The 15,000-nt window shown below is 32.6% G+C and overlaps 2 protein-coding genes across 18 annotated transcripts in view; one reads left to right on the top strand and one right to left on the bottom strand.

The window, feature by feature from the left end:
* The window catches only part of LOC132697310 (coiled-coil domain-containing protein AGAP005037), a 402,124-nt gene that overhangs the window by 61,199 nt on the left and 325,925 nt on the right, over positions 1–15,000 (bottom strand). For all 15 annotated transcript variants that reach the window (XM_060662680.1, XM_060662688.1, XM_060662686.1 and 12 more), the window contains one exon: positions 1,345–1,474. In XM_060662680.1, the coding sequence (XP_060518663.1) occupies positions 1,345–1,474 (130 nt within the window). The remainder of the gene's footprint in view (positions 1–1,344; positions 1,475–15,000) is intronic.
* Positions 7,273–15,000, top strand: part of LOC132696512 (neuronal pentraxin-2-like) — a 29,051-nt gene continuing 21,323 nt past the window's right edge. The window contains exon 1 of one of the 3 annotated variants that reach the window (XM_060661375.1): positions 7,273–7,447. In XM_060661375.1, coding sequence (XP_060517358.1) covers positions 7,412–7,447 — 36 coding nt within the window. In that variant the 5' untranslated portion in view covers positions 7,273–7,411. Of the gene's footprint in view, positions 7,462–15,000 lie in introns of all 3 variants that reach the window. The other 2 variants (XM_060661377.1, XM_060661376.1) reach the window with 2 other exon arrangements.

Here is a 15,000-nt window from a genome sequence, read left to right as displayed (position 1 = left end):
GAGCCATCGACCAAAATGTTAAAATACCCAAAATGTGTGCAAACAATATAGAACCATGTGACTAAAGTCGTTTTTAAAACTTGTTTTGAATTTAAGTTTTGGTGAGTTTTAATGTGAGGTTTCAAATCCTTTCCATTCCGACCTGTAAACGTTTTGAGATTTCATTTTATCCTCCGTCGTCCTTGTCCGTTTTGAATAAAATATTAACAATGACAGTTGTTCTATTTTCTCTACCAGTTTGTTCGAAACGAGCATACTTTTTGACATCAAATAACTATTTTAAATTTTATAAAAACATCCAAGACACTTTTAACCTTCAGTTCTAGTCAAAAATTTCTACCGATTTTAGCAACAATAATATTAGTCACTATCACTCGCCGTGTTTTAGTTTTACAAGTTAACAATTTGCAGCAAAATAAAAACAAAAATACAAACAAAATGTATCTGAAATTGTGTTCGTTTGATTCCTGATGCAGCGGAATTAAATTAAAGCCTGACGTCAAAGTCGCATTTACATGAATAAATTTTAGATAGGATCTCATTTTTTCCGAATCGAATTTGGATTGAAATAGGACTACATATAGAAAAAAAATGGGTTTTCATGCGATTCAATCGCGATTCAAATCGAATTGAGTCACAGGCACATGTAGGAACAAAAAGCTATTTTTAAATAAAAGAATTACTTTTTTTTTAAATAATTTAGTAATTTTAATAATTAATTATGTAAGTCAAACCTTTTACATGAGGGATGCAACTTCAACTATACTCAGACAAATGTCAATTATTCGATAATTGCAGTAGTTGCTACACTTTTTAGTTGTTCTCAACTTATTTCTTCTTGAAAAATGTGTACTTAGTATGTTTTTGTAAATATCTAGATGCCTTTTAGATTTATACTAGCTTCAGAGAGTAACCTATTAAACCCTAGTATTAAAAGTATTATAATCAGGTTTTTAAAAGTGCTATTAAAATATTTTTAAAAACCTGAAGTAAGCAACAGTAAAATTTGAAAGCAGCGGAAACTTGAATCACCAATACTTTTCTTATAAAACTATAAGAAAATATTACAAAAGCTCACCCTCTTAAATAAAGATCTGTTAACTTAGAACAAAACTTTAAGCTGCGATGAATGTTAGTTTGGTGTAACAAAATGCATACTATGAGAGTTCGAATTGGTTCTGAATAGATCTGGCGGCCAATAAATTACAAATTTATAAAACTTCCCTTTGGTAGAACTTTTAGAAGTGCCCAACTTTAAATAGGACACTCCATCTTAATTTATCAAAGTATATATCGGCGACTTCAAATGGTTTTATCACTTAAAATACGGAGCGGAACACTCACCTGTCGGTACAGGTTTCATTCGATCGGCGGAAAGGCTGGAGACTGCAGGAGAATACGTTCTCAGGAACGTAGTTCCTCTGGGTAAGCTAGCCGTCGAACCCATGTAGTAAGGTGCTGCCTTGCCGCTTGCCTGAAATAAAATCAAAGATTTTTTTCTCAGGATTCGCTTCAGTCATCTAGGAGTTTGGACAACGATATTAGGATTTTCTTTGAGGCATGAGGCGCCCTCGTATTGGGAACTATTATCTCAACTCAGAGTAGTTGTTGTCGTTCTTAGTACTTGTTCAACGCCTTAACCACACTTGATCTTAATGATATCCCAGTAAATATTTAATTGTTTTATTGTCGGCAAATAATGAACTTGCACACAAGGATCGTCCTGCTAAACTATGTGGCTAAGTTTCTGTTTAAATAGCAACTGGACATTTTTTTGGGCAAATGAAATTAAATTAATGGCAAAAAACGACAATGAAAGCAAATATTTCTCACCGAAAAAAATGTTCGTGATACAAATTATGTGATAGAATATGCTGATGAAATGCTAGCTTCAGTATTCCCAGTATCTGCGACGCGACGCTTGCATAAAAACTTTATATATATAACAACTTTGTACTTTGCGTCCAGTTCTCCTTGTAGCGGGTTAAAGAAAACCTCGTAGTTCTATTTGTAAAATAAAAAGTGTTTTTTAAAAACGAGATCCTTCGTTAGAAAACCTTAACTGGCGCAGTCGGTAGGATTTGGGGTAGTTTTCGGTCAAAGCCACGTCATCGGGACGATTAGATTGCGAAACGTGGGTTTCAACCCTTAGACTCCAAAACGAACCAGTGATAGACTGTCTGACAAACCCAACGTGATTGAGTTCGACTGAGGGCAAGGAAGGCAAGAAATCACCCCCGCAAGCAGTGCTACGCAAGGAAAATTCCAATAGGAAGAATAGGCTGACGACTAAGAGAAATCAAGGTTAGTGCCCAAAATTCATATTGTTCCCCTTTCATCTTCCCTGGTTAGGACGGTGGAAATAATTTTAAGGATTCTTAGTTTTAAGTTCAATTTTAAGAAATTTCAAAATCAATTAAATTTATGAATGAAGATAAAGACGTCGACAATTTAAGTGCGTTTTTTACTTCATTAAATTTAGTGGAACAGAAAGTAGAGAACAGTCAAATCAATTTGAAAATGAATTCTAATCAATCGTCGAATTCAGGTGTAAATTACACTTTGTTAAAAATGTTTATAGATAGTATTCTGCCATATAATGGTGATTCCAACACTTTAAATAGTTTTCTATCAGCTGGAGATTTCCTTTTTGATACATATGGTCAAGGAAACGACGAAATTTTAAAACAATATTTGTTAAGAACTATAAGAATGAAACTTGTTGATCGCGCACAAATTCTAGTAGGCTGTAGAATGGAGTTAGTAACGTGGGACAATATTAAAGGAGCTTTGTTAAATTGTTTTGGCGATAGACGAAACTTAGAATGTTTAGAACAGGATTTGTTTATGGCCACCCCCTTTAAAAATGAACATCCTTTAGATTTTGGGAAAAGATTACAAGTTTTAAGAAGTATCCTTGCTCAAAAAATTAATGCATTTCCTGCCGATACTATGGATAATGCAAGCAAAGTAATTCATTTACGTCAATACGATCAAATTTGTTTAAGGACGTTTATTAGAGGATTGCCAGGACAATTACAAAGTATTATAAGACTTAAAAATCCGAGCTGTATAGAAATAGCTATGACCCAAATTATTGAAGAGGAAAATTTTCAATATACACAAAATATCTTCAGAACTCCAATTCAATTAAAAGTTTTGCCTAATACTTCTATCGAACCCGTTAAACAATTTTCACAAAATCCAAATTATTTTAGTAACCAAAATTTTAATTATGTGCAACCGATTCGCCCTACAAATTATTTTCAAAACAATAATCACCATAATCAAAATTTTAGAATTAGGCATGATCAAAATCAGTTTACTCCCCAGACTAATAGTTTTCCCAGAGGTCCAATTAATATGCCTCAACCACGCGAAGTTCCAAGAAATTTTCCTACAAATAGGCAAGTTTTTGGCCCACCTAAAAACGTATTTAAACCGACAGGTCAGATACCTAACAATAAACCCGAACCTATGTCAACAAGAACAAACTATACTATACCACGTCAAAATAATCAAATTAACCATTTCAAACCTACTGGCCCTAGAAATTTTATTTCGCAAGAATTATACCAAATCGACGAAAGTAACGCGGTACAAACAGATGAAACATCTGCGGTATTTCAAAATTGAAAATATGGAACATCACGATGTAAAGTACCAGCCACTCCAACTACAATCGATTGATCTCAATACGATCAAAAAACTACGAGAAGCTGCGAAATCATCGATCCCCGACATTGGTTATGAAATTCATCCAGTCACTTGGAGTCTCGCCACTTCAACAGGAATGATGTTTATTTTAATCTTGTTAATAGCTATAGCATGGAAAATCCACAAGAGCCATTTGCTGCAAGATTCCAAGAAAACCAAGAACGACCAGTCTTCCGAAAACAACCCTTCGTCCCTGTTGTTTTCCACTTCGGAGGGAGGAATTATGTGATAGAATATGCTGATGAAATGCTAGCTTCAGTATCCCCAGTATCTGCGACGCGACGCTTGCATAAAAACTTTATATATATAACAACTTTGTACTTTGCGTCCAGTTCTCCTTGTAGCGGGTTAAAGAAAACCTCGTAGTTCTATTTGTAAAATAAAAAGTGTTTTTTAAAAACGAGATCCTTCGTTAGAAAACCTTAACTTACACGCGTTATCTATTTGAAAGAAATAGGTGACTTCATAACTAAATGTTATTAGAGCGGAGAAACGTGATGCCTAATTATAAGCGAGAAAAGGTGTGCAATAATATCTCGTGATGTGCCACAAATTTTCATTTAGTTCTGGTCCGCGATTTCCGATAAGTCGTGAATTAAAAAGATAAGGCGTTCTTTCCATTTATCTCATAAGGCAGAAAGAAATATATTTATATATATGCTTTACAGTATAAAAGTATAAAGTACATAAAAAACTATATAACAACAAAACAATTATAAAAAAAATTTTAATTAATTTTTATTATTTATTATTATTTAAATTATCACACAACTTAATATTTGTTGGCAGCCGATTAAACTCTAGCAAATCTGTATTTCAAATATTCAAAACATGTAGTTTACTTTACATATGTAGTTTTACATCGATAACAATGTTATTTAATTTGAATATGCTGCCTTAACTTCAACTTTAAATCTTATATTTAAATTTTTTAAAACATTTGAAGAATTATTTTTAAGCACTTCCCACGAGCACAACAGGCTGGAAAAATGAAATATAGCGATTTAACGAGATACTTTTTATAAAACTTCTGGAATCCTCCTGCGTCGGTTTTTGTTGATTCGAACTAGCTGGAGTCGAACTAGCTAGCGTTTCGCCAATCATCCTGTTGGCTTCCTCTGAGCTTGACTGAAACTGGCTCGCATTTTACTCTGTACCTACTTTTATAGTGTTTGAGGGGGGAGCTAAATGAGGGGCATAAACACCGACTCGGATGACTGATTCCTATATTGGTGACAGGTAGAGGCTTGAGCCGCCGTTAAGATTGTTAGGTTGCTTATAGATTTCTATAGACTCTCGGATTTTTCGTTTCGAATTTTAGTTTTCTCGAATAAAATTATATGTCCGATTTCGTGATTGTGTTCGGCAACTGCTGATGAGTTTATTTGTCTTAGTCTTAAGGCTGTTTCAGATCACATTTTCAAGTAAATCCAAAATAGTAAAAAATCATATTTTGGATTTGTATTGCGATTTTTCTTAAGTAATGTAGAAAACATAAATTGGAAATACTATATTGATTATGCTTTATTTTTTGAAAATATTTACTGGTGCGTGAATGCACCATTGGTTATATCTGTGAAACAAAACTTTGTTATTGCAAGTCTAGACAAGTCAGAAGAATAAACATCCAACAATCAAACAATTGTGCAGTGAACGTTACAGTTCGTAAAATATGGCATTTCCGAGGTATTAGGAAATTAGGAAATTAGGAATTAGAGGTGACTATGCAGGAGATTGTGATGGATAAAGACAATAACAATGAAAGTATGATGTGGATTTACGTATTCTTATGTATTATAGCAGTCCATTCCTTGTAAATTTATGCTAAAAATAACGTGGAAAAATATTTACAGAACATATTGACGCGGTCTATATTCCACCCGACGTGGATACCTTGACTGACGAAGAAGATATGAACGATAACATAAATCTACAAGAGTTTGGGGAACCAACTGATATAGGTGGAACTTTCGAATTACATACACCGAATGATACAGTTGTCCTTCAACAGTCCTGTAATTCATCAACAACTGAACCTGAATGGGACTCGTCAGATAATGAAACCCTGGAGTTCAAAAGAAGAGTATGCTTTCTGCAAACGACAGGCTTGCTTCTACTGTCAAATGGAAGAAAGGTCAGATTGACTACACTCATACACCTATATCCGATGAACTTAGATCATGCGAGGAACTAAAAAATAGGCTTTCTGGAAAAACTCCGCTTGAAATATTTTTTATGTTTTTTGATAACGAAGTGATTGATTTGATTTTAAATCCTACATCACTTTGCGACTTTCAAAAACTGATAAAACAATTACTGAAACAAATCTTGCACCTGCCATAGATGAAGTGCATTATGATAATCAAGGTCACCTCATGATTGTTCATGCTACTAAAGCCCGAAAGAGATGTAGAATCTGCCACAGCCACACAATTTACGTTTGTAATAAGTGTAATGTGCATTTACATACTTCATGCTTTGTAGAATATCACCAAAAATGAAACCGGGTGTTACCAGTGGTGCGCTCATGCACCATAAAATATTATGCGTTTTTTTGTATCAAATCAGGTTTTATTTGGAAAACAATCTACTTTTAGTTGTTTTATATGTTACTCCTTATGTGCCCCAAAACATTATTTAATGTTTTTTCTCAGTGGTTCGTTTACGCACCAATATTTTTTTGAAAATAAATAAGAACTAAAAGTTCCGATTTATACGAAATTATATATTATGACATGACAGTTGTTTCGACAACACCGTGTCTTTATGAAATGTCACTTTGAAGTTTTAGTTCTTATTTATTTTGATAAATGGATTTTCATCAAGTAAAAGACACCTCAGTTCAATATTTTTTTGTATGTTTCGAGTTTTTATTTATTTTTTTGACACATGTAATATATTCTTAAGTGCAACAAAATAAATAATTTCAGAGCAAAAAAGTATTTTTTTATGCTTGGGATAACATGGGTTAAGATATCGGTCTATGTGCGTTAGTTTTCTGTAAACGCAAGGACCCAATGTTAGGTCTGACTTCCTATTGATAAAAATATCTAAGAATGGGAGGTTGTTATTAGTTTCTGTTTCAATGGCAAAACGTATCTTGTTTGGCCATAAATGTATATTTTATGTATTAATTTGTCTATTATATGTTGCGTATTTTCCGTTGAAGATTACCTTGCTTTTCTTTTTTAACTAAAGAAATATACCGAAAAATTAATTATTTTACCAAATTTTTGAAAATATTTTAGTTAATATACCTATTACCTATGATTTTTTTACAAATAAATTTCTTATTCCATTTTTAGAAATAATAAAATATAAAATTATGTAACCGAATAAGCTAATTTTACTTTTGCCCCATTTGGTGCTGCCTTCCACTTCCTTTCTAACTAAAAAATAAAATATAGAAGACAAATAGACCACGCTTTCGCGGCCGAGAAGACAACTGTAGAAGCATGTCTGGACTGGACGATTTTTACGCGAAGTGGTGTCGTTCACCACCTTTCTTGTGTTGTTATCACGGTGCGTCGAGCCTGCGGTCAGTCGAGAGGAAAAGACATCGACGGTCAGTCAGACGACGAATACGACGCGACGTTAAAAATGCGTGTGGCCGAGTTTTCAATCGATCGATGAAAGTTTCTGCGCTTGAGTTCCAGTGTCGGCTTTTTATCGGTTAAGTGCGAGGGGGAATGTGATGCTATATTTTTCAAGCGTTCAACCTCCACCTCACGTCGGTAATTTTTGGTAATTTTCAATTATTTTTTATATGCAGGGTGTTAGAGTTAAGACTGCACAGTATTTATTAATTTCAATTTTGATAAGGTATATTTTAATTTTAATAGAAATCGATGTCATCTAAGAATTAAAAATAAAAATAAATAAAATCTTTTTGATATTTTTCATAGTAAATGACATATTACTTAATACGATGTCCTAAATATAAATAAATAATACATAATAAAGGTTACTAAATTCAGCGAGTTTATAAAATAGGCTAAAGATTGATATACAATGGAAAAAGCAAAGAGATACCCCGAAAACTGCAAATTAGAAAAGATAAGAAAGTATTTTTAGGTAAAGCTACAAAAGTATTAAAAAACCTAATAATTTTAATATAATCAGGAACACCATAATATAACCGTATACATTGTAATAAAAGAACCTGGCAAAAAGGAGGTGAGATGTAACTAAACAGTCGTCAATTAAGAAAAAATAACCAATTTTTGAAAAATTCAGTATTTACATTTATACGCTTTCGTAATTACTTTCGTTAATTTCGGGTCGCTTTCCATTCGAACGAAGAGTTAAATTTGCATTTTTACGTTTATTACATAATTTTACCTAAAACCATTTTTTTCTAAACTGATTTGTTAATTAGTCATTTTAATTCATCTACTTGCATATTTGTTACTAGTGTGACATAACGCCTCGTGTAATATCGAATTTTTAATTATATTTAACATATTTCGGTCGGTCCGAAGCATTCGGAAAGAGTAGCTCCTTACGTATTTATAGTTTGTAACGTTACTGTGATTAATTAATTGGCCCACATCTCGCGTCGTCATTTGTAGAGCAAACAAATCACGAGAAGGTTCCATTATGCGTCGAATAAAATATTATTGATCGGGGTTCCAATTAAATTGAATTAGACCGTAGCCTAGGGTTCCAGAATAATATTTTTTTTCTTATGTGGTTTGCTCTGTAGTTCCTTAGAATTTACGGAATAAACAAATTAATCATAAATAAATAAATAACAAAAAAATAGAATGAAAGGGAGAAAGTTTTATTTCTGCTATTCTTTTTACCACAAGGCATTTGTATTAATATGCAAAACATTAAGTTATTTTATGCGTATGCTAAAAATAGTCACTTGTGCGGTAATACGGTATGATGAAATATATCAATGGCCTGGAAACCCAGGAATCCAGAGTATATTGAAAGATTGCTAACTTAAAAAAATATATAAAAAAAAACGCAAAAAATAAAATAATAGGAGTTAAAAAAAACTTTATATATATATATATATATATATATATATATATATATATATATATATATATATATATATATATATATATATATATATATATATATATATATATATATATATATATATATATATATATATATATATATATATATATATATATATATATATATATATATATATATATATATATATATATATATATATATATTTTTTTTTTTTTTTTTTTTCACGTATTGATTCACGGATGGAAAAATGTGATGACACTATATTCCGGGATATTAACCGTTCGCTTGTTGAACTCCGACTGGAATCCTGCAGACGTTTCGCCAAAATCTCACTTGGCATCTTCAATGCTCGCGCTCCGAAAACACTTCGAAAGTGTTACTATGAATAATTCAATTTGTTATTGCATATAACGAGTGAATGGGAGCTTTCCCCCATGGGAACAACCGGAGGAAAAAGAGGCCCAATGGAATGGTAGTAAAAATATATTAAAAAAAAATTAGAAATAGCAATTGAAATTTCATGTGACTATTCGAAAAGCAAATTTTCTTCCAAAAGTAATTTAGATGATATTAATTTAGTGTAGATAGGTATTCCTATCTTTGTATCCGATTGGTAAGACTATTCTAAATCTCTATTGCCACGTACGTAAATGATGTCTGAAATATTTTGGAGGTTATTTTTCAGAACTCATGATTATGATGATGATTTATGTTCTTATGTCCATGAGTTTGTCTGAAATATTAGATGATTAACAAACAGAAGCATTTGCGGAGAACTTTAAGTTGCAATAAAACAACGATGGATTATTCGATTGATATGAATTTTATTTGTCCGAAAGATAATTTTGTGGCATTACATTTTAAATATGATTTCTGGCTGTCAAATTTCCGATGACTTTTTCCAACATTTGTGGCCGTATATCGGCAATAACACGGCGAATGTTGTCTTCCTAATGGTCAAGCGTTTGTGGCTTATCCGCATAGACCAATGACTTTGCATAGCCCCACAGAAAGTAGTCTAGCAGTGTTAAATCACAAGATCTTGGAGGCCATTTCTCAAGTGCAAAACGTGAAATTAGGCGGTCACCAAACGTGTCTTTCAATAAATCGATTGTGGCACGAGTTGTGTGACCTGCTGCGCCATCTTGTAGAAACCACATCTCCTGGATATCATGGTTATTCAATTCAGGAATGAAAGAGTTAGTAATCATAGCTCTATACCGATCACCATTGACTGTAACGTTCTGGCCATCATCGATTTTGAAGAAGTACGGACCAGTGATTCCACCAACCCATAAAGCTCACCAAAGAGTCAGTTTTTCTGGATGTAACGGTGTTTCGACATACACTTAGCATTAGCTTCGCTCCAAATGCGGCAGTTGTGTTTGTTGACGTAGCCATTCAACCAGAAGTGCGCTTCATCGCCAAACAAAATTCGCTTATGAAAATGGGGAACAACGGCAATCTCGTTTTGGGGCCCATTTGCAAGCGTTGTTCACGCGTGAGTAGATTCATGATGAATTAATAGATTATGTTTTAGTGTAGTTTTTCTTCTTACTTAATTAATTAACAAATTAATTACAGATAAATAAAATGAAAGGAAACAAAATTAAATGTTTTCAGAAATTATTTTTCAGAACACTTGGGAGATGCTATTCTTAATCCTCTAGTACTCTGATTTCGATTTTGGTCCGTGGTCTGTCAAAAAATATCAAATTTCTCTAAAAACCTTTCAACAGCTGGTAGACGAACTTATCATCATCATTGGATATTCTGAATAAGTTAGGCTTTCAAATTGAAAGAGCTGTTTATAGAAGTAAATATTTTATATGTGGAAACCTCCTTCATCCAAAAGGGTCGTCTAATTTCTGTGAATGCGTTCCATAGCAAAATTCTTTTTTTTCTTCTTCAACTGTGATGTTTCGTTGTCAATATGCTTGTAAATTATAGCTTTTTCTGTGAAATATGGTGTGATAGGATTTTTCCATTATATATTTAGTTTTTCAAAGAAACCCCCACAGGCTACTGTAACGTTGTTTAAAAATCATCTGGATTACTCTTGCTCACGTTCATTGGCTGGGTTTCAGTTAAGTTCTGAAAAAGCCAACAGGAGAATTGGTTAGTTTTCAGTTAAGCTTTGAAGAAGCTAACAGGATAATTAGCGAAATGTCAGCAAGTTCGATTTGTCAACAATAATTAAATAAAATAACTAAAATAAAATGAAATATTTTCGGAGATTATTTTTTAGAACATTGATTGCGACGATGAAGATTGTTTCAAAGTTTTACATATTAGTTTCTCCCCAAAGTGTTTCAATTCGTACCAACTTTTAAACATTTACTTAGGGAAGATATGTACAAGTAGAGCGGATATTTTAATCCTTTGTTTCGATTATTTTGCTGTTATTGTATTCCGGCTATGTTAAAAATGAAAATAAAAGGAGACAAAAAATTAAAATATGAAAATGGTTTTGTGTACAATATGAAATTTGTCTAAAAAACCACTCACTCTTAGAGCGCTGGGAGAGCAACTTACCATCAATTGAGCTTTGAACATCTATGATGATTGTAAAGGGTCCTGAAAGTGATATATAAGGTCCGGTGGTTGACCTACTGTGCCTCAGTGTTTAAAATTAGAATTCCTTCCGGCAGTTGTTGGCAAAGTTCGTTTTTGAAAATGGCTACTGTTTCTGAATTTGTTACTGAGAAACGGGATTAGTAACACTGCGGGCTATAAAAATGAGAAAATTATTATTTCCAATGGACAACCAAACAATATATCAAGTTTTACTTAATAAAATAAATGGTTCCCTTGGACAAAGTAGTGTCTGAAATCACAGTGGGTGTTTTCATTACACTTATGGTCATGAAATGAAGGATGGTCCACTGGAACAAAAGCATTCTTGAAGAAACGTAAAATTACTCCGATTGGTAGGTGGTAGCTAATTGGCATTTTAATCAAAACAGACAAGAGACTATCATAAGGAAATAAATGCTATTATTTTTGAAGAAAACGTACATCTTATTCCTCTTAGGCCCATTATATGTAGTCATCAATAATGGCGGCTGCCAGTCAAGAAAATCCTGGTAAGTAAAAAATACCGGAACACGTAAATGTCTCCAAAACTGCTAGACCGGAAGGATAAAATTCAATATCTACGAGTTTTTGAACTTGCAGAATTCAAAAATGGCAACTGGAATTGCAATTTAACTGAAGTCTACGATATAAACTATAAGTTGTTCACCCTGTTTAATGATCCCCCTCATTGCAAATTTATATTTTACTACTCTCTAGCATAAAGAAGCCAAATATAAGCTCGTCTGCTTTTAGAGAAAGCGTTCATTATTCCCGTAGACAATCACAAAATTCTTCTTGTTCTTATTCTTCTTCGTCTGTGATATTGAATTCTGAATACGATTATATAGGTTGGGCCGTTTATCTCGGGACACTACCCTATCTCAGAAACAATAGGGAATGGATCTAAAAGTTAAATTAATGGGGGTATTACAAACCTTCAATTTATTTTAATATTGTATACACAGGGTGTTTCATTTTACGGGGTGAGTATCAACTTTCTTATTTTAAATGGAACGCTTTGTATATTACTTCATTTTTTAATTCTATACAAAATTGTAGACATATTTTGTGTATAAGGTCCTAACATTCATAATTTTTTATATGGAAAATGACTTTTGCTAGACGTGAAATATCTGTCAATTTTTTCATTCGGAAGCATTTATTGTTTCACTTGAGTAATTTTTGTTGTTGAAAATAAAATGAAAAAAATTGCCAAAATTTTTATAATACTTTACTATATATATAACTAATATTTTTCACTTTTTAAAATATTTCCTTTTAAATGTGCTAGAACGCTGCTTGCGTACTATGTCTACCACAGGGGAAAAGATATGTTACAAAGTTACATATCGAACAATAAAAACCGCACCCTGGCTCTTAGAGATTATATTAGAAAATTTACATTAAGGAGGCGCCCAGAAAAAAAGATCTTCGACAGGATTTAGTAACACTTTAGAATACATGGAACTTCCAAGAAAGAAAAAATAAACGTCGCCATATTTTGAATAATGAAGAGAAACTTAATATTTTGTTGCATTTTGCAGAGACCCCTGACAATTTAAGCTGAAATGCGTCTTTAGATATAGATGTCAAAAGAACAACGATTAGAAAGTGCATTTAAATAAATAACTGGAAACCCTATAAATTCTGTCCAGTGCAGAAATTAGTGAAACGGGATTACAACATCAGGTTATATTTTTGCAACAATCTTATGGAGAGACACTTTTCATAAAATATAATTTCTAATATTATTTGGACAGATGAGTTCATATTTACAACCTCAACTAATATTTTTATTCGGAAAAATACCAGTTACTGGAAAAATTATCCTTTGTAACCTATTAATTATTTATTGATCGTTCATTAATAAAAAAAATCACCAACGTCATCGCTTATCCTTGATCTTACTCTGTATAAATAATGCATACATAATCTTTGGATTTTCATAAGCGCGTCGGCCAGATTACGGTCAACTTTGAAATGGTAGATCACAAAATCAGCACTTGTTTTGTTCAAACGCCGTCATAGCCACCTTAGACTAACTGAACTTATATGGCAAATATTATGGGAAATATTTCAAAAAGTAAAAACATTGGGCATATACAACCTTTAAAATTGCTTTAATTTTTAATGCTAAATGTTCCAAGAATATAAAAATTGGTAGTTTCCATTAAAAAAAAAAATTTGGCAGATTTTTAATTTCATTTTAAATTTATTTTTCGCGTAACCTGTATCAATATAAATACCATAACTGCGTTTTTTTTAAGTCGTTCAAACTACGCGAATATCTTCGCAGCCGTCTACGCGAAACACCTGCCGTCAATCTTGAACTTACGTATTACGTGCGTGATGAACATGTACGTCGCAACTCTTTCAAATAAAAATGAAAACGATCAGGAGAGAGGCTCTTGTCCGTGACAGTGAATCGCTTCGCAATACGCGACATGGTTGGATGGAAGAGCAAGCTAAACCATTAAGAAAGTACGCTATACGACGACGGAATTCGAATTTCCGCACTCGCGTGATGCCAACGAATGCGAGCCTAACCAGAATTGTTTGTTTCAACCGATTCCTTAACTATCTTTACTCTTTTAATGGCGATTTCTCAGATTTTATTAGAACAACAAAAACTTAATACTTTTTCTAAGTTGTTCTTTTATTTTAGGTATGCGAAAGGTCATAGAGTGATCCAGCGAATACTTAAGATAATTTTATTTTTTGTCATTGATTTAATTTCACATTTTTTCCTCTTTATCGAGTTGAAGTAGTACCACCCGGTTTTGGGTCAATTTATCGATTTTGTCAAATTGTTATGCATTCACCGTCACTGAAAAATAATGTGGCAATGGCGTTCCGTTAGAATACTTATATTAGATATTATGTACCGGATGGCGAAAAAATTTATAGCTAAAGCTAACAAGATGAATTTCTGGAAATTATTTTTAAATTTCTTTTTATTGGGTAATAGCTCTTTCTTTTCTACACTTCTGTGAAATAGCATTTTCTTGGAAATAATTAGCAACAAATTAAATTAAAATATTCTTAAATTTGGAAATAATTGAAAAATTCATGAAAATTTGGTCCAAAATCTCTCTCTTTAAAGCAGGATTTAAAGTAACGGGCGCAGTAAAGAAGTTCAAGGGCAATTTCTTCAGCTCGATTTCTAACACAAATTAAAGGTTTTTTGGCTGGTCCCCTGCTTTATAACTGTGCTTCCACTTCGACCCTTGCTTATGTGGGGTATTTCGCCTTTGATTTGAAGCCTGGATTTCCTCGGATCGTTCACAGAAATTGATTCCTTGACTTAGGACTAGTATTTAAATCATTTCTTTCATTTAATTATGAGATTATCCGCGAATCTGAGAATTAATGGAAACATGCGAGTTATAGCAGTTTGTTCTTCTTCATCTTGACAAAATCTTAAAATTCGAGTCCTTAAATATTTGGATATGACTCCTTTATCCATTTTATTTTCTAAACTTAACGTTAACAACACGGTAAGTTGCAAATTAAGATTTCCACCAGACCACTACATCAATACACAAAAGGCAATAAACTATTTCTGTAGCAATACTTTTGAATCTCAAAAAACAGCAAACAAATATTATCGCAGCCAACTCAAAAAGTAAAACGAACCATGTTTTCGTATTTCTCCAATTTTTTGATTTGTTGCAATACTTATGTCAAGTACTGCAGCTTACAGAACTTATT

The sequence above is a fragment of the Cylas formicarius genome, unplaced genomic scaffold, assembly GCF_029955315.1.
Source record: "Cylas formicarius isolate icCylForm1 unplaced genomic scaffold, icCylForm1.1 PGA_scaffold_1__22_contigs__length_36826433, whole genome shotgun sequence".
NCBI lineage: Eukaryota > Metazoa > Arthropoda > Insecta > Coleoptera > Brentidae > Cylas > Cylas formicarius.
Note: the sequence above shows the minus strand (reverse complement) of the source record. Positions and strands in the feature narration are given on the sequence as shown.